We start from the raw sequence: 22,335 nt of genomic DNA, 5'->3' as shown, positions 1-22,335 counted from the left end.
GGCCTAGGCTGGCCCACTTTGGGCGGCCTAAAATGTTGAGGCCCTCTCCACTCCGCGCTTGGCGGCCACTGTATCCCAGCCCAAGCTGCCGCTCTGGTCCAAGGGTCGGGGTTCAGCAAGAGAGAGAGTGAGGACGGACTCGAAGAATGGAGACCAGACAGAGTGTGTTTCAATCCCGTTTATTCTTCAGTCTCTCTTCCCAGTCCAAGTCCCAAGTCTTGAGTTCCTAGTTCCTAGTTTTACTCCTCCTAGTTCCTAGTTGTACTCAATCTCTGTTCTCTTCCGAGTATCTAATGTCTACTCCTACTCCTAGTGTCTGAATCTCTGTTACTCCAAATTGTTCTCTACTCTTTAAAGTGTCTGATTCTCTGATCTCTCTTCTGTCTGTCTCTAGCCTTTATATGTCTCACTTCTAAGCCACGCCTCTAAGTCACACCTTTAATCATGCCCTTAGGTCTTGTCTCTAGATCTGATCTCTAAGTCACACTCTTAAGTCACATACTTTTAATCTCACACACCCAAGGAAAGTCCTGGGTATCTAAAGCAAGATGTTATCAGAGTGTGCTCAGCTGTTGTAGGCTATTGTAATCCAAGTCTCATGTCAGGGTATATGGCTCAAGATGGCTGCAAAGCTGATAGCCGCTTTCTGCTAAAAGTCTGCTCCCAACAAGGTCACATCTGAAGTAATCAGTGCCACTGAAAATGGAGGATTAAATATGAGAATCAGATTGTTATGCCTCGGCTACCTCAGAACACACTTTCACCGACCTCTGTCTCATCCCACAAGTGAGGAGTCTCCCAGAAGTGAGGAGTCTGGATTGAACCAGCTGCTCCCACAGCATGCGCAGTGCTCCCCTGCCTTTCCTAGCAATCCAATGAGACTGTCACCAACACACCAAAGCACCTAGCTGGAGAGTCACCAGAAGCATTAGTAAGAAAGGATCTGTCACTTGAATAAAAAGAAACACATTACCTATCATTTACATGCACACACACATTTTAAGGGCTTATTTTATTATAAAAAAATAACTGTGTATGTGTGGGTATACACATGTGACTCTGGGTGTCTGGATGCCCTGGAGTTGGAGTGACAGGTGGCTATGAGCTGCCTGGTGTAGGGGCTGGAAACTGAGCTTCCGTCCTCCTAAGCAAGAACACTGTGTATTCCTAACTGCCGAGCCTTCTCTCCAGCCCAACACTTCCCATATTGATCAGCTAATGAAATGAGATACAGTAACAAAGCAACAAACAGATTCCTAATGAGACAAACAATGGAGGGGTGCGCGGGGGTGAGACAGTGAGAATCACTGTGTGATGAGGACCTGCCTAATGACATCACCTGCCTGTTCTCACACAGTAAAGGCTTGTTGGGCCATTTGCTCAGCCAGGGGACATTTTTCAGTGTGCCTGGAAGATGTAAGTGGAGGGAATATGTGCCATTAAAACTTACTGAATGTGTTGGGGCTGGAGAGATGCCAGTAGCTAAGAGCTTGTTCTGTTCTTACAGAGGATCTGAGTTCTGTTCCCGGCATCCATGTTGGGCAGCTCATAACTGCTGGGAACATCGGTTCCAAGAGATCTAATGACCTCTTGCAGGAGCCTGCACTTACATGCACACGTGTGCATGCACATGTGTACACATACATGCAGGACTGAGAGAGCTTTGTAGAAACTGTCACTTTATTTTTCTGTCCCTTGATTTTATCATGAGTACATTCTCTTGTGACCACAGGCCTCCACCATCTGAAGGGCACATAGGTCATTTTACTGTCACATCACGATTTACTTCGAGGTGCTCCCTGACTGTCAGGAGCTTCTTCCAATTATTTGTATTTGTTACCATATACAAGGAAGGCTCTTCCAACTGCCATTGTGTTTTATGTTCATCAGATTAAAATAAATTTACAGTGTTGTTGTATGTCAGTATTCTTAATTGTCTATCATGTGGGAAATGCAGCAAAAGTCACGATGAACTTCTCTTCCCTGCCCCCTGAATAGTGGCTCAAGTGTTGAAGACAGGGAAGGGCTGCAGCTCCCACACATGGCAGGATGCAGACTGGAGCATCCTGCTGGCAAACTGTGGCCTCCAAAGACATTAACTGTGGGGGCCTTAAGCTCAGCAGTAAAGAGCACTTGCCTGTGCAACCCTGACGAACAGAGAGGGTCTGGAGTCAGCACCCTCGTGAACAAGCCTGTAACTCCAAGCCATTCCAGCTCTTCTTCTGGCCTCCATACAAGCACAGGTACACGCACCTGCACCCACACACACACGCACTCGTGCACACATGCACACACAGACACACACACACAAATAAATCTTTACAAAATTAAGACATGGGCTGGAGAGATGGCTCAGTAGTTAAGAGCACTGGATGTTTTTCCAGAGGACCCAGGTTCAATTCCCAGCACCCATATGACAGCTCACAACTGCCTGTGACTCCAGTTCCAGGGGATCCTCACATGGACACACAAAAAAATCATTAAAAAAAATTAAAACCAGATATCCACTGGAAGGAACTCAACTGTCCATTATCAGGAAATGGATCCTGTGTATCCGTGTATCTTACTCAGCAGTACAAGGTACATGAATTATCAGTATCTACCTCTTGGCTGACCTTCAGAATAGCCTGAGTGAGTGAGAAAGGCCAGAGCAGGAGTAACAGAGGACAAGCCCATTTAGACAAAGGTTCATTCAGTTTACTTTGAGGACAGTCTTAGGTAGCTCAGTGTATCCCTGAAACTACGTAGCTGGAGGCTGGATGTGAACTCTTGGATCTCCTGCATCTGCCACCCAGCTGTTGAGACCACCACCACACCAGGCTCTGTTTATACAAAGCTTCTTAAAATGCAAACTCATTTACAGTGACAGAAAGGATGCTGACAGTTGTCTGGAGACGTAGATATGAAATATACCAAGAGGGAACCTCTGGAGGGGACAGACACACAGTCTGACAGTGGTGAGGGTCTCAAAGGGTTGTATGCATGTTAAACCTATCAAATCACACTTAGCATGGGCAGTGTTGGTGTCGTGGCTCAGTGGTAGTCTCTGTGAGGACTTGAGTTTGTATAAGGATGCTCAGGTTACTGTGTGTCAACAAAGCTTGGCGGGGGTGGGGCCCACTAAAAAGGACAAACAGGAACGCCTCACATGAGCTTGAAGGCTGGTGCTCATATCCAAACAGTTCTATGGACCGAAAAGCAGCCAGGTTTAACTCCAGCTTTCTGCATTAATCTCTTTGGCTGCCTTTAAAAAACTATATACTGTGTGCTTTAAACAACACTGATTCACCTCACAGTACCAGAAGCCATGATCAAGGGACAGCTGGCTCAGGTCTCTTCGAGGCTTGCAGATAAGTGCCTTCTGGGTGTGTCTTTCTTTACGTGGGTGCTTGGAGGGTAGACAGGGAGGGTGCCTTTTTCTCCCTTCAAGGGCACAGTCCTACCAGATAAGGACTCACCCTATGACCTCATCAAATAGTCTACTAATGACACTTTCTCCAGAGAGTCACTTGGGGGTTGAGTCCTCAGCAGAGCGACTTAATGGATCACTAGCTGCTTCCCGCACTGTGACCTCATGCTGCTGTCCTTTGGTCACTGGAGAGGTCACTGTCTATGTGAGCTTGGTCAACTTCTATCCCTCCAGCAGACTGCAAAGGATGAACTACAAACAAATTCTTCCACTCAAACACAAAATAAGACTATCCTGGTTACAAGTTATTGAAAAGTGCAACAGACTCCTCTGCAGACAGAAAGTTCTTCCCCAAAATACCCACCTCAACCTTGTCATGTTTGAGTGGCTCGGAGTGGGCAGCTGAGTTGGCAAGGCCCTCAGAATCTAGGGTAAGGGCCATGATGTCATCCAAACCCAGTACTGGGCAAACACACCAGAACTGAGCTGCTGTCACCATATGTTGGCATACTATCAGTGGAGAGCATTAGAAGATGGCAGCAAGCAGCTAAAACCCCAGCTCTGAACCGAGGTGCCACATACTAACAATGGAGAACTGGGGTTGAAGAGACAGACGGCTTAGTGTCATATGGCTAGAAGGGGCATCTCGTCACCCTCCTGCTTAGGGACCAGCAGTGGGAGTGAGGAGTGCTGGGTCTGTTAGCTGGTCAGTGCTGGGAAGAGAGACCCCACACTGTGAGGATGCTCATACACCCTTAGAGGACTCACCACAGTGTCATCCCTTCTTAAAGGAGTGGGCGCGGAGTTCTGAAGTGCTGCAGCCAGGGCTCAAGTCATCAGGAAGGCTGCCTGTAGGGAGCAGTGGAGCCTGCCCTACATCACCTAAGTCACTGCCACACCAGGAAGTCCTCAGCGCCACTACACAGGCAGTGAAAAGGTTTGAAGAAATAACACTGTAGCCTCCTTTGGTGGGTGAGAAAAACCATCTGGACTGAGCTTTTGTGGTCAGTCATCTGGACTGTCAGACCTACTAATCACTGTCTGAGCAGAGTCCTAACACCCAATACCTTCACATGGACTGCAAGAGGAGACAGACCCTTTCAGAGGTAATCAGGATGGATGAGACATTTGGGGTATGCTTACTCTAAGGAGTCTCACTGGGGCTTTATGAGACAAGACAGAAGACGGGAAAATAAACAGAGGGGCGGGCTTGGGAAGGAAGGGGAAGGAGCCCCGACCTCAGGGTCTGGCTGAAGTCTTGAGCCAGTTGAATAGAATTTTGACACAAAACTAAGTTCACTGTTGAAGTTGCCTACCTCGGACAGTTTTCTCCTTCTATGGAGTATTTCCTGTGGAAATGTTAAAATGGCACTGACCTATGCTTAATGCCAGAGTGAAGGAAACCTTGAATGTACCCTTACTTAACGCCAGAGTGAAGGAAACCTTGAATGTATCCTTACTTAACGCCAGAGTGAAGGAAACCTTGAATGTATCCTTACTCCTCTTAACTGCAAAACCCACGACTTTCTGAGAATCTCACCAACTGAATTGGGAAGTTTGTTTATGGCCCACACATGTCTCAACCCCTGTGTCTCGCTACAGCAAGGACTCCTTGCATTCCTGTGACCCTGGGTTTTTGTCTTATCACCCTAAAATCCTGTCCTACACAGCCCGGGAGCCCCCTCAGATCCCATTCCTAAAGAGGAAAAATAAAGGGCAGCTTCTGGAAACCTGTGGAGCCAACAACTTCAAGGCCACCAAACCACACACAGTCGTCACCAAGACACTTGAACACAACTCTCTCGCGAGGCTCACCCATCCTTGGGTACAAACTGCCCTGTCCCCGGTGCTCCTCTTTCTCTCCCTAATGCCTAGCTGAAATCTGTGTTTAAAACCTTTTCTTAATAATCTCCGTCCCTACAGCATACGGATTCATCTTGAAATTCTCTTCTGTCCTAAAGCCAAGAATCCTGGCTTCACCAGAGTTCAGGCCTCAGCACGAAGTCCTCAGGCTGCTGCAGGGGTCCTCTGTTTCCACTGCCTTCGACGCTTAAAGAAGGGGCAATCTCCAACATACCCATGGTACAACCAGGCTGTGACAGGGCTGCCCGCTCCCCTTGCTTCTCTCCAGCTCTACTAAAGAGTTCTCCACCTTCAGTCAGGCATGGTGGTATACACCTTCAGTCCCAGCACCCAGGGCTGAGCAGGGAGGACTGCAAGATCAAGGCCAGCCTGGTCTATACATTAAGACCCTGTCTCAAGACTACAATAGAGATGTCTCACCTAGCTGGTTAAAATGTTAACTACCAAAGGAAATTTCTTTAGATTCAGATATACCAGAATGTTTGATGGCCTCCGTCAGATGCCTCCATTGTTAGTTTTGTCAGCCAAGTCCGAGAGCTGCCTTCCTACTCTGCTCCCCCTTTACCTCCCTACAAAAACCCAGTTGCTCCCCACAATCTTAGGACTGAATCATAGGCGGCCCTCTTTCTTCTATTACTCTGTTTCTAAACCAGCCCACACCTCTCCCTTCACTGTGCCTTGGACTCAGGCTGGTCTCACTGATGGCCTCTCTGCCTGCACCCTCAGGCCTCTGTTCAAATGTCATGTAAAAGAGAGCCATCTCTGTCTAAAAAGTCACTGACTCCCTGCACCCCACTGCCCACATTTAGCTGTTGTAGTCAGGACTCAATATCACATTGGTCACTGTCCCAGCAGTAGAGCCTCCTATTCCACGTGAACAGGGGTTTTATGTTGCTGCCACAGCCCAGCACCTGAGATCTTCAGTCTATTATGGCATCTGACATCCTTTGATGAATCTGCTATAATGTATACTACGCACTACAATGTACACTATGCACAGAGCGGCTTAAACGATGTTCCCTAACAGAAGGCAGATGAAGCACTCTCCGCTGACACTTCCGGTGTCAGCACAGTGGCTCCCCCTGAGAAGAGGAGCAGCTCTTCCCGGCAGCTCTGGTAGTCTGCTCTGCATGTCCGTAGTGTTCCCAGGATGGCAGGTGTGTTGTCCTGAGCCCTGTCTTCATCACTCATGATGTCTACATCTGTGTCCAAGTCCCCTCCTCCTTTTTTCTTTTTTTCCAGGACTAGGGGATGAGCCCAGAGTCTCAAGCACAGTGGGCAAGTCACAACCCTCCTGACCTCTCTCTAATTTGTCAGGTTGAAGTTTCAGTAAATTGCCCAGCCTGGCGCCTCCCTTTGTAGTCCAGGAAGCCCTTAACCCTGCTATCCTCTTGCCTCCACCTGAGCTCCCAGACCTGGCTCTAATGTCCCCTTCTGTGGTGGTGCTCTCCTTTATTCTCATGCTTGGGAGGCAGAGGCAGGTGGACCTCTATGAGTCTGAGAGCATCCTGGTCGATACAGCACGTCTGAGGCCAGAGATACATAATGAGACACTATCTCAGAAACAAAGCCCTTTATCGTAAGGATACCCATCACAGTGTGTTCCAGCTGCACACTGATCACTTCACTTCAGCTTGATCATCTCTGTAAACAGTCTATTTTCGAATACAGTTACATTCGGAGGAACCAGAAGTGAGGATTTTGATAAGTACAACTCAACACACAGCAGCCACTAACAGCTGCGTGACTTAAGCAAGTTAGCTAATAGTTTCTGGTGACGCAATCACACCAGTCTCACTTGGGCAAAGGAGTAAGGCTTGTTGGCAGTGAGATGGCATACCCTGTTCTCCACCACACAACACTGACAGGAAAAGGTAGGAGAGCCTGGCAACAGCCTAGCTCCTGGGTCAGCCTGGCCGCCTGAGCCCAGAGCAAGGGTTTGGCCAGAGCTGGATGTCAAGTATCTTTTTATTCTATTTTATTCTGCAGGACAGTGTGGGGATTGAACCTACAGGCTCACATGTTAGGCAAGAATGTTACCAAGAGCTGTACCTAAACCCTTTCCTTGCTTTGTATTCTGAGACAGGGTCTCACTAAGTTGTATAGACTGGCCTTGAACTCAACTCTGTAGCCCAGGCCTCGTATTTGCTACACTCCTTCCTCAACCTTCCAAGTGCTAGAAGGCCATGCCTGCACCACCAGGCCTAGGGCAAATACTATACAATATGGCACAGCGACTCCTTAATGCGTGGTAAGAGCGTCACAAACACCAGCTGTCACAGGCTGAGCTGAGAGCAGACTGTTACTGTCACCCTGTCTCACTCAAGTCTTGCAAACCTTTAGCTGGATATTCTGGCCTGCTGACTGATTATAGCAGCAGAGAACAAGGCATTGGGCACAGGGCTGGGGTTGTAGCTGAGTGGCCTCATGCTTATAGCCCTGGCTTGACCCCATTACCACACACGCTGGTGCTCTATGGTGGGCAGGGTGGGGAAGGGTAGACAGAAAGCTAAGTTTGAGGCCAACCTGACATACTTGAGACCTTGCTCCTTGCTTTGGAGGAAATAAAAGCAATACTGCCCGAATGACAGGGTGGGATTTCTTGGGTAAAATCTGCAGCAAAAAGTGACCTATTAACTAGAATGTTTATCCACTGTAATACCACAAGTAGGGTCACCTCAGTGAGTAAATCTTAGGAAAGTCGGGTGTTCAGCACCATACTTTCCCAGAAAGGGATGAGTGGACTCAGCTTACATTAATGAGGGCTGTGTAGATGGAAGTAAGTCCAGTCCTGTAGGATGATGGAACCCACCAGCTCCATCCAACTCAGGGGCCAGGTGTGGTGACAGCGGTGCCCCTTGCAGTGCCTCAGCCTCTGTCTCAGAATCTAGTCAATCTTGCTGGAGCCACTCTCTCTGTTTCCCACATCATTAGGACAAGCAGCAAAAGTAACAAGTTGTTCTCAGGAATCAAGCCCTTTAAAACATTCAGGACACTGTTGTTCCAGCCCTGACACAGCTCTGGACACCAGGAAGACAGCACCTCAGCGCCTTAGCTGTACCCACGGTCACAGATTAACCCTCTAGGCTCCAGTTCCCTCATCTGAATTGGGACAACAGTGTAATCACTTCCCTGTAGTAGAGCCAGGACCCGCTAGGCAAGCATTAGCTACACTGGATGGGATAGTTAATATCAACTGTCAACTTGACAAGAGACAAACCTTTGGGCAGATTTGTGTGAGAGTTTCTAGACTATAATAACTGGGGTAAGAAGAGCCATGCTAAACGTGGGCAGTTCCATTCCCTAGGCTGAGTAAGGAGACAGTGAACTCAGCACCACTGTTCAGTTCTAAAACACAGAACATGCTATGTTATCCACCACACACACTCCTGCCGCCCCAAGACTTCTCTGTACGTACACAGTGCCTAGAATACATGGCAGCAAAACATGCATACATTTGAACCCCCACCCCTCTCCTTCTGGGGACTAGAGAGAGAACTCAATGAATAAAGGTTCCTGACTCCAAACCTGATGTCCTGAATTCAATCCTCAGGACTCACATGGAAAAGGAAAAAACGATTCCTTCAACTTGTCCTCTCACCTCTGTATGTGTACAGTGGCATACATACGTCCCCATGCATGCACATGTGGGCACACAAACACTAAAATAAATGATTTTAAAGCCACAATGAGTTATAATTTCATATATAGTAGGAGGGCTATTATTAAAAAAAAAAAAAAAAAAACAAACATGAAAGTCAGTATCAAAAGGATGAGGAGAAGCTGGAGTCCTGGTGCACTGCTGGGAGCTGACTGTCAGACAAACAGTCTGGCACTCCCTGAGTAAATCAGTGCTTTCCACTAAGCCCAGTGACCTGAGTTCAACACACAGGACCCACAAGGTAAAAGAAGGTAACTTACTCTTCTGAGTTGCCACTGACCTACACACACTGACACCTACACTAAAACACACCCATACCTACACACACATACACACACACACACACACACACAGTGGCACAGGCTCGCCCACACAATGACACGACTGTAAAGAAGAAAACAACAAAACACACATAGAAATAAGCATAATATCACTACTCACAACAGCCAAAATACCTGTCAAAAGGTAGGTTAACTTTCAGCTTTGTAAAAAGAGATCTGATACATGTGACAACAATCTATCAGGACATGGCGAGCCTTGTAGATGTTATGCTATGTGAAATAAGCCAGACACTCAAGACTAAACACTGCATAATTTGATTCATGTGGAAGGGCAGGCCCTAGGGAGAGACAGCAGAATAAACTGTCTCACGTGCTGGTGGAGAGGCAGTTCAGTGGCAGTTTCCTTCTGGAAGATCACATTTTTCTGGAATGAGAAATTCCATGGCAGCATGACACTGTAAAATGTACTAAAAACCATGTACCACATACTTTAAAGTGGACAAAATATATTTTAACTCAATTAAAAGACACAGCCAGATGCAGTGATAAACACCTGTAATCTCAGCACTTGGGAGAGGAGGCAGGAGCATTTGGAGTTCAGGGCTAACCTAAGCTATATGGTACATTCAAAGCCAGCCTGAGCTATGTGAGACCCTATCTTTAAAAAAATCCACAAAAAGGGGGTGCTAGGGAGATGGCTCATGGTTCAGGGTGCTTGCTGCTCTTGCAGAGTCTGATTACCAGCATCCACATCACATGGCTCACAACCACCCGTAACCCCAGCACAGGGAGAACTTGCCACCTCTGGCCTCTTCATCTGTACACAACCCCCAACACACACACACACACACACACACACTTTAAAATTTAAAATAAATCTTTTTTTTTTTTTTAAGGCAGAAATGAGGAACACAACTGTTTTTTTGTGAGATACACAGGCACAGTGTTCTTTTCTTTTGTTAGTTTTTGAGACAGCACACTAGCTCAGGCTGGCTCAGAATTCATCCTGTGCTGCAAGCTGCCTTCAGCTCCTGGTCCTTCTCCACTTCCGTATGCAGGGAACCTGGCATGTGCTCTTAGACACCAGGTAGGTCAAGCTCTGAGTAGTGAGCACCCAGCAGGACTCAGATGTGCCTGAGTCTCCAGCTGTGTCTCTCAGAGTAACCCTTTCACCTGAGCAAAGGCTGGAGCTGTCCAACCACAGAGGCTCAGGCTTCTGTATCCTATCTAAAAGACAGATCTTGGAGTAAAAATTTGTTTCCTCTATTGAACACATGCCTGTGACATTTCCATGTAAACATCCCTTCTAGGAGTTTCCTGGCCGATGAGTACCAACCTCCTATCTCACCAAGCCCAGGACAGCCATCTGCCAGGCTGAGATGCTTGCCCCACCCCCAGCCCTATGCTGGGCCTGGAGCCCAGGGCCTTAGGCTAGCCAAGAAAATACTCTGAGAGCTGTTTTCTGGCCTCAGAGGGAAGGTGTTGAGATGGGCACATGGGAGGGGACATAACAGCTGCCCAGGCAGTGTACCCAAGTCAATCTGTCTATTCTTCACCAACCCCCTCCCCTACACCTGGGAAAGATAAAGGGAGGCACTCTCTCCTCAGTGGGGTTTGCTGGAGTTCCCTGACCTGAATGGAGATGGGATCTTCTAACTCCCACCTGAAACTCATGCTCCAGACCCAAGTGATGGCCAGACAGCCTGGGAGGGCATACATCTTCTTCCCCACAGCGGTTGTCTACTATGTGCCACAATGGTCACTGAGCACCTTACAGACCCTGCAGTGCCTTCCCTTTGGGTGGGACATGACACGAAGGTTATAAAGAAATAGCTGGAGCCCCCTCTGATCTGCTTGGATCTTCCCAGAGCATAACCCTTCTCCACCTCTCTCTCCTTTTCTCTCTCTCCCTCTTTTCCTCCCTCCCTCTCCCTGTCTCACACACAGACTCCAATTCTCACACACACACACACACACACACTTTCTCTCACACATTCTCCCCCCTCTCACATACACACACTCCAATTCACATATATACACACACACACTTTCACACACTCTCCCCCATACACACACACACATTCACACACATGCAATTATTTTGCTTTCTGTTCTTCTAGAAGTTACCAGTCAGCTCTACAAAAAGTACAATACAAAAGAAACAGAAAAGTCCTCATCCGACGCAGCACAATCTTTGAATAACTGAATAATACTGACAATTTTACATTCCGTCAGTCAGTACACAGACTTGAAGAAAAAAGTCCCTCCCAGCCAGGTGTGGTGGGACACTTCTTTAATCCTAACACTTGGAGGCAGAGTTAGGTGTATCTCTGAGTTCAAGGGCAGCTTGGTCTAGTCTCAGGACAGCCAGGGCTACCCAGAGAAACCTCCCTCGAAAAAGCAAAAAGCAAAAAGCAAAGACCACTGCACCCTATCAACACTATAAAACACCAACACAGTATATATCTGTTTTCTGTGCTCCAAAGACACAGGATGTTATACATAGTGACATGAACTAGCCATGGGTGAGTCTGAGCGGCAGAACCCCTGGCTGTTCTTTCTTTTCTGTCTAACTGTTCTAAACCACTGCAAATTCCCTACCATAAGAAGACAACTCTCCCCACCACCACCGTCCCACAGGAAGTACCCCAGCACCTTGTTGAGCTTGCCGAGCGAAGATATGAGATCCGCCCACTCGCTGGAGGACTCGAAGTTTCTTAAAGCCTTCTCAATAACTGACGAGTAACTTCTGTATCTGTAATCGCTCAGCAGCTCCTGCTCCTCTGGGTCCATCTCACATCCTCACAGTGAAGGAGGGATCTAGATGTGAAATCAGAAAACATCTGAGGGCACTGCTCCCGGGCAGAAATCCTTCTCAACTTGGAGCTACGAGAGACCTGTGTTCACAGACTGAGCTTCCTGGGCAATCCAATTCAAATATTTAGCAAGATTTCTAAGCCAGTCACTGGGTAAATAAAGATAGAGTTCCCACCCTCACGGATTCTGAGGGACACAAGTGCACTGGGCAGGGAGAAGCAAGGATGCTGGATCTGCTTAATGGACAAAACTAATTCTAGGAGAGACACCAACAAAACTACATCCCATGGCTGGCTGGTAATTCTGCATGCACAAGGTCCCTCCCATCAACGGGCCTTTATCAAGCCCGAGGGTGTGCTTTCAATCTAACAGGTCCACATAGCAATCCAACCCTCTATGACTAAAAGATCGGAAGTCTTCTCCACAAAAACCAAGTCAGGACTGGCAAGATGGCTCAGTGGGTAAAGTACCTGTTACAGGAGTTCTGGCCAGATGTGATGAGCGTGTCTGTAATCACAGCACTAGGCAGTGAGGCAAGAGAATTCACTTGAACCAAGAGTTCAAGGTTATCTTCCGAGACACAGTAATTTCAAGGCCAACCTAAGATGTATGAGATCCTGGGGGTCATGACAGAGACAGACAGACGTACTTATGTAGAGTGTGGGGAGAGGACAGGGGATTCTGTGGGATTGGGGATGGTGGGAGAAAGAAAACATAAGCTTAGAGAAAATGGCCAGCCAAGCAAGATCATATATTTTATGACTCCATTTGGATGAAATAGCCAAGGTGGGCAAGTCTCTCATGATGGTAAGCAGGTTGGTGGTTGCCTGGATGGACCAGAAACAGACAGGGTCATTTTGAGGTCATGGAAATGTGATTATGGCAATGACTGCTCAACTGTGTAACTCTACTGAAAATCGCTGAATTATATACCTGGTAAATTTGATGGCCTGTAAATTATACCCAAATTAACACTTTAAAAAAAAAAAAAAAAAAAAACTCAACTAAACCCTGAATCCCACCCACTCAGCACTCTCTTCCCTCACTTTCCCACGTTGTACAAAGTGGCTCATCTGTGGCTCTACGCTCCTGCTCCCTTTACCTGCCACACTCACACTAGGTCCCTCTGTCCTGCAAGGGTCCAGTTTCCCACGCTCATTCTTCTCCCCCTCCCACAGTCTCACGTGGCACTCCCTGAATCCTCTTGCTGCCCCATGTAAAACTCTCCCCATTACCCATGCCTCCCTCATTTTACCAGACTACACACACACACACACACACTCTCTCTCTCTCTCATTGTTTCACACACACTCTCTTATAAAACACTCTCACATATACATTCTCTTACACACACACACAATCTCTCACACATTCTCACTCATACTCTTTCTTTTATACACACACTCTCTCACACACTCTCAACTCGCACTCTTTCTTACACACACAGAGCTATCCGAGTCTGATTTGGACAAGAGAGGAAAAGAGGAAGCCCAGATAACAGCAAAGGAGTCCTCAGAGTCCACAGGTGTGGACTCTTATGTCACCAGGAAGAGCTGCATCACTGATAAGTGTCCGGGACAAGAGTCTGGCTGCCCTTGGCAAGGAGGCTGCTAGCCAGGTACGAACAGGCAGCAGGTGCAGTTCTTTGTGACGGCTGATGCTGGAAGAAAGAACTAGCTGACACAACTGCACGGCTAAGAAGCTCAGAAATTATTCAAGCAAACCCTTTCAAAATACGGGCATGGGGAATTACAACACTACACAGCTTCTGTGTCAGCTCTACATAGATTTCACTTAATGAAACACACTGGAGTCCCATGAGGGACATTACTGTGAGAGATGAGGACATTAGGGCTCAGTTCCATGGGAATCTCTGTTATACAAGTGCAAGAATGGCCAGGTCAACCTTTAAACAGCTTCTCTCACGAGCTATCTCCGACACTTTTTTTTTTGTGTGAGATATAACGGCAGTTCAGTGGGCCAAAAGCACTAGAGAGGCTACAAATGATCTTACACAAAGGGGCAGCTGTACGCACACGTGCACCTGACGCCTTTAACTTAAAACAGAAATTATCTGTAGGAGCTCTCCCGCCTTACGCATTCTTAATTTCTTAGCTCAGGTGAAGACCCAAAAGCCATCTGCTGGATCCAGAAGTCGGTTGTAAACATGCTTACAAGGAAGGAGTACGATGAACTCAGTAAAAGCCAACAATCAGCAGCCTTTCCATTTACCTGCAGGTATGCCCCTGTTTCTACAGCGCATCAACCCTCTTTTACCAATTGGCCCAGTTTTGAATTCGGTCTTTTACACTGAGATCAAATGGCACTAGGAAAAAAAAAAAGCAAGACACCTGACACCTCACAAGAATTAGCTTTTAAATGTGGGGTGTCCTCAACAACCCTACACAGGTTTCCCGAGAGAAGGACTGCTGTCACCGGGTGAGCGCCTCCTCCGCGGCTTATCCGCCAGCGCTGGGCTAGGCCGGGTGGTGCTCGCATGTCTGGGACCCCATTAGGGAACCTGGAAGCCCTGCTCAACAAAGGCTGAGCTTCCAGAACCGCCCTGGGCCGGCTAGGCGGACACAGGTGACCATTCGACCTCCACCTTGCGGCCCGAGGCCCGCTCGCACGGACCCTGCCAGGCGCGGAAGGCCGGGTCTGAAGCCCACACCCACGCGCGGCCGTACCCGCACTGCAGCAGACGCGCCGCCGCCCGAGCCCTGCGCCTCCGCCGCTCAGGGCCCGCGGGGACCACACTTACCGACGGCCGCGGACCTCGGCGGCGGGCGTGGGATGGAGCCCGTCGGCTGTCGGACACGGCGGCTCAGAGCTTCGGCGGAGAACGCGAACGCGAAGGAAACGCAGCGCCTCAGCCCAGCAGCCGCCACTCCCGGGAACTAGGGGCGGGGCCGGAAGGCGGGGCCCCAGGAGGGGCGGGACCTGGAGGTAGGCCCTCGGGGGCGGGATCCTTGGCGGTGGTTGGGCGGAGTCGTGACGTTGAGCGTGACGGGGCGGAGCCTTGACGGTGTGACCGCGCCTCTCTCCTCGTGGGCGGGACTCTAGGCGTGTAGGCGGGGCCTTGGTGGCGGGGTTGTTTTGGCTTTTGCGGAGTTGTCACATAGGACAGAGACCGAAAGAAGAGACTTGGAGGCGGAGGGGGAAGAGATCTGGCAGGGTGGGTGGGGCCTCAGTTCTCAAGGAGGGGCTCTAGACGCGTGAAGATTCCGCTGGACCGATGGTGGGTGGAGTCTCTGAGGGGGCGGGGCCTTGGGGCGGGAGGCTTATCCAAACTAAGCTGGTATCCCAGCGGCCTTGGGGGCCGTGGTGGGCGTGGTCTTGCGATGCAGTCCGGGATGGTCTCACATAAATGGGCAGGTAACCCTGGGTTTTCCAGACACAACCCAAGGGTAGGGGATCTCTAGAATCAGGGCCTGCCTAGAGTCGTCCACCCCTGGGCTTTGCGTCAGAACCACACCCACAACCTCCTCCGCGGGGAGGAGTCAGTAAGAATCCCAGGCGCCGGGAGCAGAAGGCTTGCGGATTCTAGGCTGTGTCCCTGCATCCTCGAACATTGATATCTCTGGACTTAACCGAACATTGTTTGACAGCAACGGAACAAGAAGAGTGGTGGGTTCTGAAAGCTCGTAGGATTCACCCCGATATTGATCATGTCTTGATGACGCCAGCACTAAAGCTCTGCCAGCTGAAACAGCGCCATCTACTGTCTAAAGTTGTTTCAGTGATGGCTTTTCCTGTTTAACCTGTTCCTTGGTTTTAGTTCTAATCCATGAAAACTTTAGAAAGCTATCTGTGCTGGCTAGTTTTTTGCCAACTTGACAAAAGCTAGAGTCATCTGAAAGGAAGGAACCTCAATGTAGAAAATGCCTCCATAAGATCTGGCTATAAGCAGACAAACCTTAGAGCATTTTCTCAATTAGTAATTGATGGGCCCTTTATGGGTGAGGACATACCTGGGCTAATGGTTCTGAGTTCTATGAGGAAGCGAGCTGAGCGAGGAGTAAGCGGCACCTTCCATGGCTTCTGCATCAGTTCCTGGCTTCAAGTTCCTGTCCTACTTGAGTTTCTGCCCTGACTCCTTCAATGGTGAACAATGATATGGAAGAGTAAGCCAAACTCTTTCCTCCCCAAGTTGCTTTTGGTCTTGGTGTTTCATCACAGCGATAGTAACTAAGACAGCATCCAAATCTATTTAGTAATTGTTTATAATGCTCAGTGAATATACATATGAATATATATATGAAATAGATGTAATTTATATCAGATTCCAAAATAGATTTATCCAGGAGGGCAAAATGGCAAAGTGGATAAAGGCGCACGCACACACACACACACACACACACACACACACAAATAAATGTAAAAAAAAAATGGAAATGATAACGCCAAACAGGAAGGGTTATGTAAACAGCTAAAGTCCGGGACACCGCCTTTTATTCCACCCATTTGCTGGATACCAAGTGCTCTAGTCTTCTGGACAATGGTTTTTAAGCTTGGTCTTGAAATGGAGGGAGTGGGGAAGCAAAGAATTGAGCCAACTTAACAGGAAATTGTTAATGTCAGGAAAGTTAACTTCCTAGTGAAGGTTTGATAAATTCTTATCTCAGAGCTTAGGCAAAATGGCTAAACAACAACTGGCATGTTTTGTTGTTCATTTTGTTTTGGCTTCTCAAGACAAGGTTTCTCTGTAGTTCTGGCTGACCTGGAAGTAGCTCTGTAGAGCAAGTTGACCTTGAACTCACAAAGATTCACTAGTCTCTGCCTCCTGAGTGCTGGGATTAAAGGCATTCACCACCACACTCAGCTAGGTTGTTTCCCCCCACCTTGACAGTCTTCAAGGTTCAACCAGCTCACAGCCCAGTGAACTGAGGGAATTGTTTTATAGCAATAAAAAGAAAGCCCACCTATTTGTGCCAAAGGTAAGATATACAAATCTGTCTCAACACAATGCCCTAGCTGGGGTTCTGTTGCTGATAAGACACTGTGACAAAAAGCAATTTTGGAAGCAAGGGGTTTGTTTTGCTTACATGTCCCTAGCATAGTGTACCATGAATTGAGGCCAGACAGGAACTCAAGGCAGGGATTTGGAGACAGAAACTGAAGCAGAGGCCACGAAGGAATGCTGCTTACTACCTTTCTTATATTTTTCAGGCCCACCTGCTCAGGGATGGTGCCATCCCCAGTGAACTGGGTCAATGTGCATCAATTATTAATCAAGGAAATGCCCACAGATTTGTCTACAGGGAATCCGATGGAGGCTTTACTTAGATGAGGCCCCTCTTCCCAGATACATTGTAACCAGCACATGCAGTTACATAAAATCATCTGCATGTCTAGTATTTCTTTCCAGGTATGAAGGGGTTAAAGCTTAGCAGACTCAAAATTTGTAAACTGTTAAAAAAAAAAAAAAACAAGAACAACTCAATTTATAATCAAGATTGGCAATAAATATACAATATTAAGAACTGACAGGTGGGTGTCACATGCCTTTAATCCCAGCACTCTGAGGCAGAGGCAGGAGGATGTCTATGAGTTCTAAGCCAGCCTTGTCTACAGAGCAAGTTCCAGGACAGCTAAGAGTAGACACACACACACACACACACACACACACACACACACTCCTGACTCAGTCTCTCCCTGCCAAAAAAGAAATGAAAGGAGATAGCTGGGGGTGATGGATCAGAAGGTAAAAGTGATTGTTGAACAAGAATAAGGACCTGAGTTCAAATCCCCAGCACTCATGGAATGCTGGGCAGGCATAGCAGCCCACTGTAATCCCAGTAGTTGAGAGGCGGAGACAGAATCTTCAAGCAAGCTAGCTAGCCTCTGGTGAGCTCTGGTTCAAATAATAAATCCTGCCTTGCCATATAAATGGAGGAAAATGATCAAGAGAGACAGTTGATGTCAACATGTGGACTCTACACACACATAGTCATGTGAACATGCATACATATATATGCACATGAAAAACTGAACTGAATATGGTTGTTTATGGCTATAATCCTAGCACTTGGGAGGTGGAAGCATTAGAGCTAGCCTGGGTTACATGAGACACCCATCTCAGAAAAATATGAATTGAACTGAGAGCGATGCACAGTTGTAATCCCAGTACTTGGTTGCCAGAGTCAGGGGGATCAGGAGTTCACCTCCAACCATGGCCACATAGCTAGTCTGAGGCTAGCCTGTGCTATATGAGACTGTCGAAAAAGGAAAAGAAACAAAAAAGGAAGGGAAAATTGAGCTAAGGTGTGGGGAAAAAAAAAAAAAAAAAAAAACTTCTCGGGGAGTCGAGCGGTGGGGACAAAGTGGCGCAGCGGTTCTGCGGCAGTGTCCTGGCGGGCTTTCCATACTGCCGGTGGAGGGTTCCACATTCACGCAGCCACCGGGTGGGCCGGAGGCTGTGTCGGGAAGGTTCATGGTTCCAAAGGCTGGGAACCTGGCGGCATGCCCAGGAAACACATGGAGTCCAGGAGTTTTCCAAAGCTTTTATTGTTTATGGCATGGTGAATGGGTATAGATGGTTCGCTTAAAAGCCAGGGGAGCTTGGCTTTTATAGGGAGGGGAAGAGGGGAGGAAATAACTTAATTAGCCACGCCCCCCCTCCACTTTTAGATAACTCATTAATATTTAAATCTCTCGAGGTGGAGACCTGTTAATCACGCCCTCTACCTGTGTCCTACGTGATTGATGGTGCAGGTTAAATGGAGTTATCACGTCCAAAGCCCCGACACTAAGGCTGAGACAGGAGTATTTCAAATTTGACACCAGCTTGAGTTACATGAGAACATGTTTAGGCTGGTTAGTTTTTGTCAACGTGACACAAACTAGAGTCACTTGGGACAAGGGAACCTCAGCTGAGGCTTTGCCTCCATTAGGATGGCCTATGGGCACACCCCTTAGGGTGCTAATGGTTGATGAGGGACATCCAGCCCACTATAGGCGGTGCCACCCCTGAGAGAGGGTCCAGCCCACTATGGGCGGTGCCACCCCTGAGAGAGGGTCCAGCCCACTATGGGCGGTGCCACCCCTGAGCAGGTATACTAAGAAGCAGGCTGAGCAAGCCATGGGGGATAAGCTAGCAAGCATTGTTTCTTCAAGGTCTTTTCTTCAGTTTCTGCCTCCAGGTTCCTGGCCTGCTTGCCTTGGCTTGTCTTAGCTACTTTTCTATTGCCATGACAAAATATCACGGACAAGGCAACTAATAAAAAGAAGTATTTAATTGAGGGGGGAGGGCTTACTGTTTTAGACAAGAGTCCATCATGTCAGAAAGCATGGCAACAGGCAGGCAGGCAGCAGCTGAGCTCACTCTGAGCTACAAGCACGAGGCTGGGGTGGGAGTACAGAAGGGTATAGGCTTCTGAAACATCAATGCACACTTTCTAATCTTTCCCAGTTTCACCAGCTGGGGACCAAGTATTCAAATATATAAGCCTATATATTTAATGGGGACCAGAGTCATTCAGACAGCCATAGGACACTATCTTAAACAAAAACCAACGAACAAGAAAACCTAGGCAGAGGACAGAGCTCAGATGTGGACCACTTGTCTAAAACATGCAAGCCTCAGTATCCCGTTCCTATTATAGCCAAAACTTAGTTAGCTCATTTAAAACATGTCTAATTAATTTTTAAAGTGTCTTCTTGGGTCAGATTGTGTTATTACACCTCGTACTTAGCCATCTGTAGATAATTCAGGTTCCTTACAGGATAAGTCAGACTAATTAAAGAACTTCAAATTTAGCATTCATCTGAATTTTAGAGCTCCAACACATTCATTCTGGGACAGAGTGAAGCTGAACTTCAATGCCCTCCTGTTGACTTTTAAGGGCGCATTAGAACCCAGCACACAGAAGGCAGAGGCAGAGATGGACAGATTTCTGTGAGTTTGAGGTCAGCCTGGTCTACAGAGTGAGTTCTAGGCTAGCCAGAGCTACATAGAGAGACCCTGTCTTAGAAAAGAGAGCACCAGATAGCAGAACCTACTGCATTTTGTAGCTCAGGCCAATCCACCCATTAGACACTGTCCAGTTGGATGCTCTGAGTTTGGATACACAGATGCGGGTGATTCTTTAAGAGCCTAGTCCCCATCTCTGGATAGTAACCACTCCCTTAGGCTCTGCCAGATAGAATCCATTCCTTCCTCTCCCTATCTTCCTCTTTCCAGAGAAGCCAGATGCAGCTCTATACCAATGTAGGATGTACTTTCTGGCTGCTTGTCACTTAAGCAAGTCTCTGTCCTGTTTGTTACTGTGTATATTATATCCACACACTGTTACTATTATTATATATTAAATATTATTATTATATTATTATATAATATATTGTATATTATATATACATATATATATATATATAATTATTATATCCACATACTGTTACTATGCAGATTTTCAGTCCATCATAGTTCCTGCTGAAAGTCTGCAGAGGGAGAAGTTGAAAGGCCAGGTCTAAAGCTGGCATGGTTTATGTGGGGTTACCATACAAACACTGACCCAGAAAACCCGGCAGCTTCATCTTCCTCAAAGAAATAAATATTAACAGATGTGACTTATTTAAGATATGCTGCATTTAAATCATCCTCTTCTTGGTGGGAAATGTATTCAATCTGAGGACATAGCGTGACATAGCTTACAAGTCACTTACATTAGGTACACCGTCTCTTGTAGGAGGCACAGAGGTCTTCGTGCTCACAGATAAGCAACTTAGAAACTGGGAATGTTGAGCACACAGGGTTGTTCCTTCAAGGGACGGATGCAATACCTTGTTGAAGTTAATGTCTGATCTTTCTTCCCAGTCCTATACTCTCAGAAATAAGACCCAGACTCAAAATATATTTACAAATACCTTGGCCCTATATCTAGGCTCTTCTCTGATTAGATCATAACTTAGATAACCCAATTATTTTAACCTACATTCTGTCATGTGGCTGGTTACCTGTGCTCAGGTACCCTGCATCCTTCTCCTCACATCTTCCCAGGCCCCCTGGCTCTATCCCAGAATTCTTTGTCCTCCCAGATGTCCCACCTTCCATTTCCTGCCTAAGCCATAGGTCATAGGCTTTTTAATTGACAGGTAATGCATCCATACAATACACAAGATAGTCTCTCTACAATACCTGTTATCCACCCAGAAGGTTGGGCAGACACGCATTCTAGCTTAGAGACCTTCGCTCTATCTGGGTAGATAGAGACTTCTCCAGCAGCATTGTGCCCTCCCTCTGACACTTAGAATTTCCTTCTCAGTCTATAGAGTCTATAGAACCTATCTTCTACTTGGACTTTGTGAGAATTTTTGTTAGCAATTCCTCTAGGCTGTGCCCAACAGTTACCTAGCAACTGCTTGCATCCCCAACCACCAGGTACTAGCCAGGAACCAGGCATATAAGGCTTCTCTCTTTTCTTCCCCTCCCCTCTTTCTCCCTTTCTCTCTTCTCTTTCTTTCTGTTCTTCTCTGTCTCTCCCCTTTCTCTGCCTCTGCTCCTTGTCCAGGTTCCCTCCCCATCCCACCAATAAACCTTTATATTAGGTCTGTCACATGGCTGATTCCTCAGGGGGAACACCTTGGCTAACCCCGCTGAAGTGCTCCCTCCTGGCACACTAGACTCCCGAGTTTTATAAAACTCAACAGTTTTGCTGTAGTCATGTCTGGTCTGTATTTATTTTACTTTGTTGCCCACATGAGATTAAGCTGATAGTCACCAGAATAATAATGTTCACCAAATTGTGCCATGCTTACAGATGCATTACATAAACTATTGAGGGCTAAATGCCAGAAGTTTGAACCAATACTAGCTACTGAGTGTTGAGCTGAACTCCCATGACCTGACCTGCCTCTCTACAGCCTGTGAGGGTTGCAGAGACCCCCAAAATCTCCCTTAAATTTTTACACCGATGGAGTTCCTCACAGCTTCTAGAACTATAGCAGAAACTGGATGTGGCCATGGTCAGATACCAGTGGTTTTTCTTTTCTTTTCTTTTCTTTTCTTTTTTTTTTTTTTTTTTTTTTTTTGGTTTTTTTGAGACAGGGTTTCTCTGCGTAGCCCCTGGCTGTCCTGGAACTCACTCTATAGACCAGGCTAGCCTCAAACTCAGAAATCCACCTGCCTCTGCCTCCCAAGTGCTGAGATTAAAAGTATGAGCCACCACTGCCCGGCCACCAGTGAGTTTTCTTTCAGACAGTCCTGGTTATGTCTTGGCTCTCCATACCTGTGCACTCAGGACAAGTTAATTAACAATGCTGAGATTTTATGTCTGCATTTGAAAAATTAGAGCGAATGCAGGCACAGT

General features: G+C 47.3%; 1 protein-coding gene across 4 annotated transcripts in view; it reads right to left on the bottom strand.

The window, feature by feature from the left end:
* The window catches only part of Dop1b (DOP1 leucine zipper like protein B), a 107,994-nt gene extending 93,055 nt beyond the window's left edge, over positions 1-14,939 (bottom strand). For 2 of the 4 annotated variants that reach the window (XR_004607983.2, XM_034515384.2), the window contains exons 1-2: positions 14,793-14,939; positions 11,870-12,034 (exon numbers count right to left, since the gene is read on the bottom strand). Coding sequence is in view for 2 of the 4 variants with exons in the window: in XM_034515384.2 (XP_034371275.1) it covers positions 11,870-12,007 (138 nt within the window). In the remaining 2 variants the exon portion in view is untranslated. Of the gene's footprint in view, positions 1-11,869; positions 12,035-12,501; positions 12,873-14,792 lie in introns of those variants that run through there. The other 2 variants (XM_076943171.1, XM_034515385.2) reach the window with 2 other exon arrangements.
* Between the last annotated feature and the right edge of the window lie 7,396 nt (positions 14,940-22,335).

Source organism: Arvicanthis niloticus, chromosome 12, assembly GCF_011762505.2.
Source record: "Arvicanthis niloticus isolate mArvNil1 chromosome 12, mArvNil1.pat.X, whole genome shotgun sequence".
Classification (NCBI taxonomy): Eukaryota; Metazoa; Chordata; class Mammalia; order Rodentia; family Muridae; genus Arvicanthis; species Arvicanthis niloticus.
The sequence above is the reverse complement of the archived record's forward strand: the minus strand, read 5'-3'. Positions and strand labels throughout refer to the sequence as shown.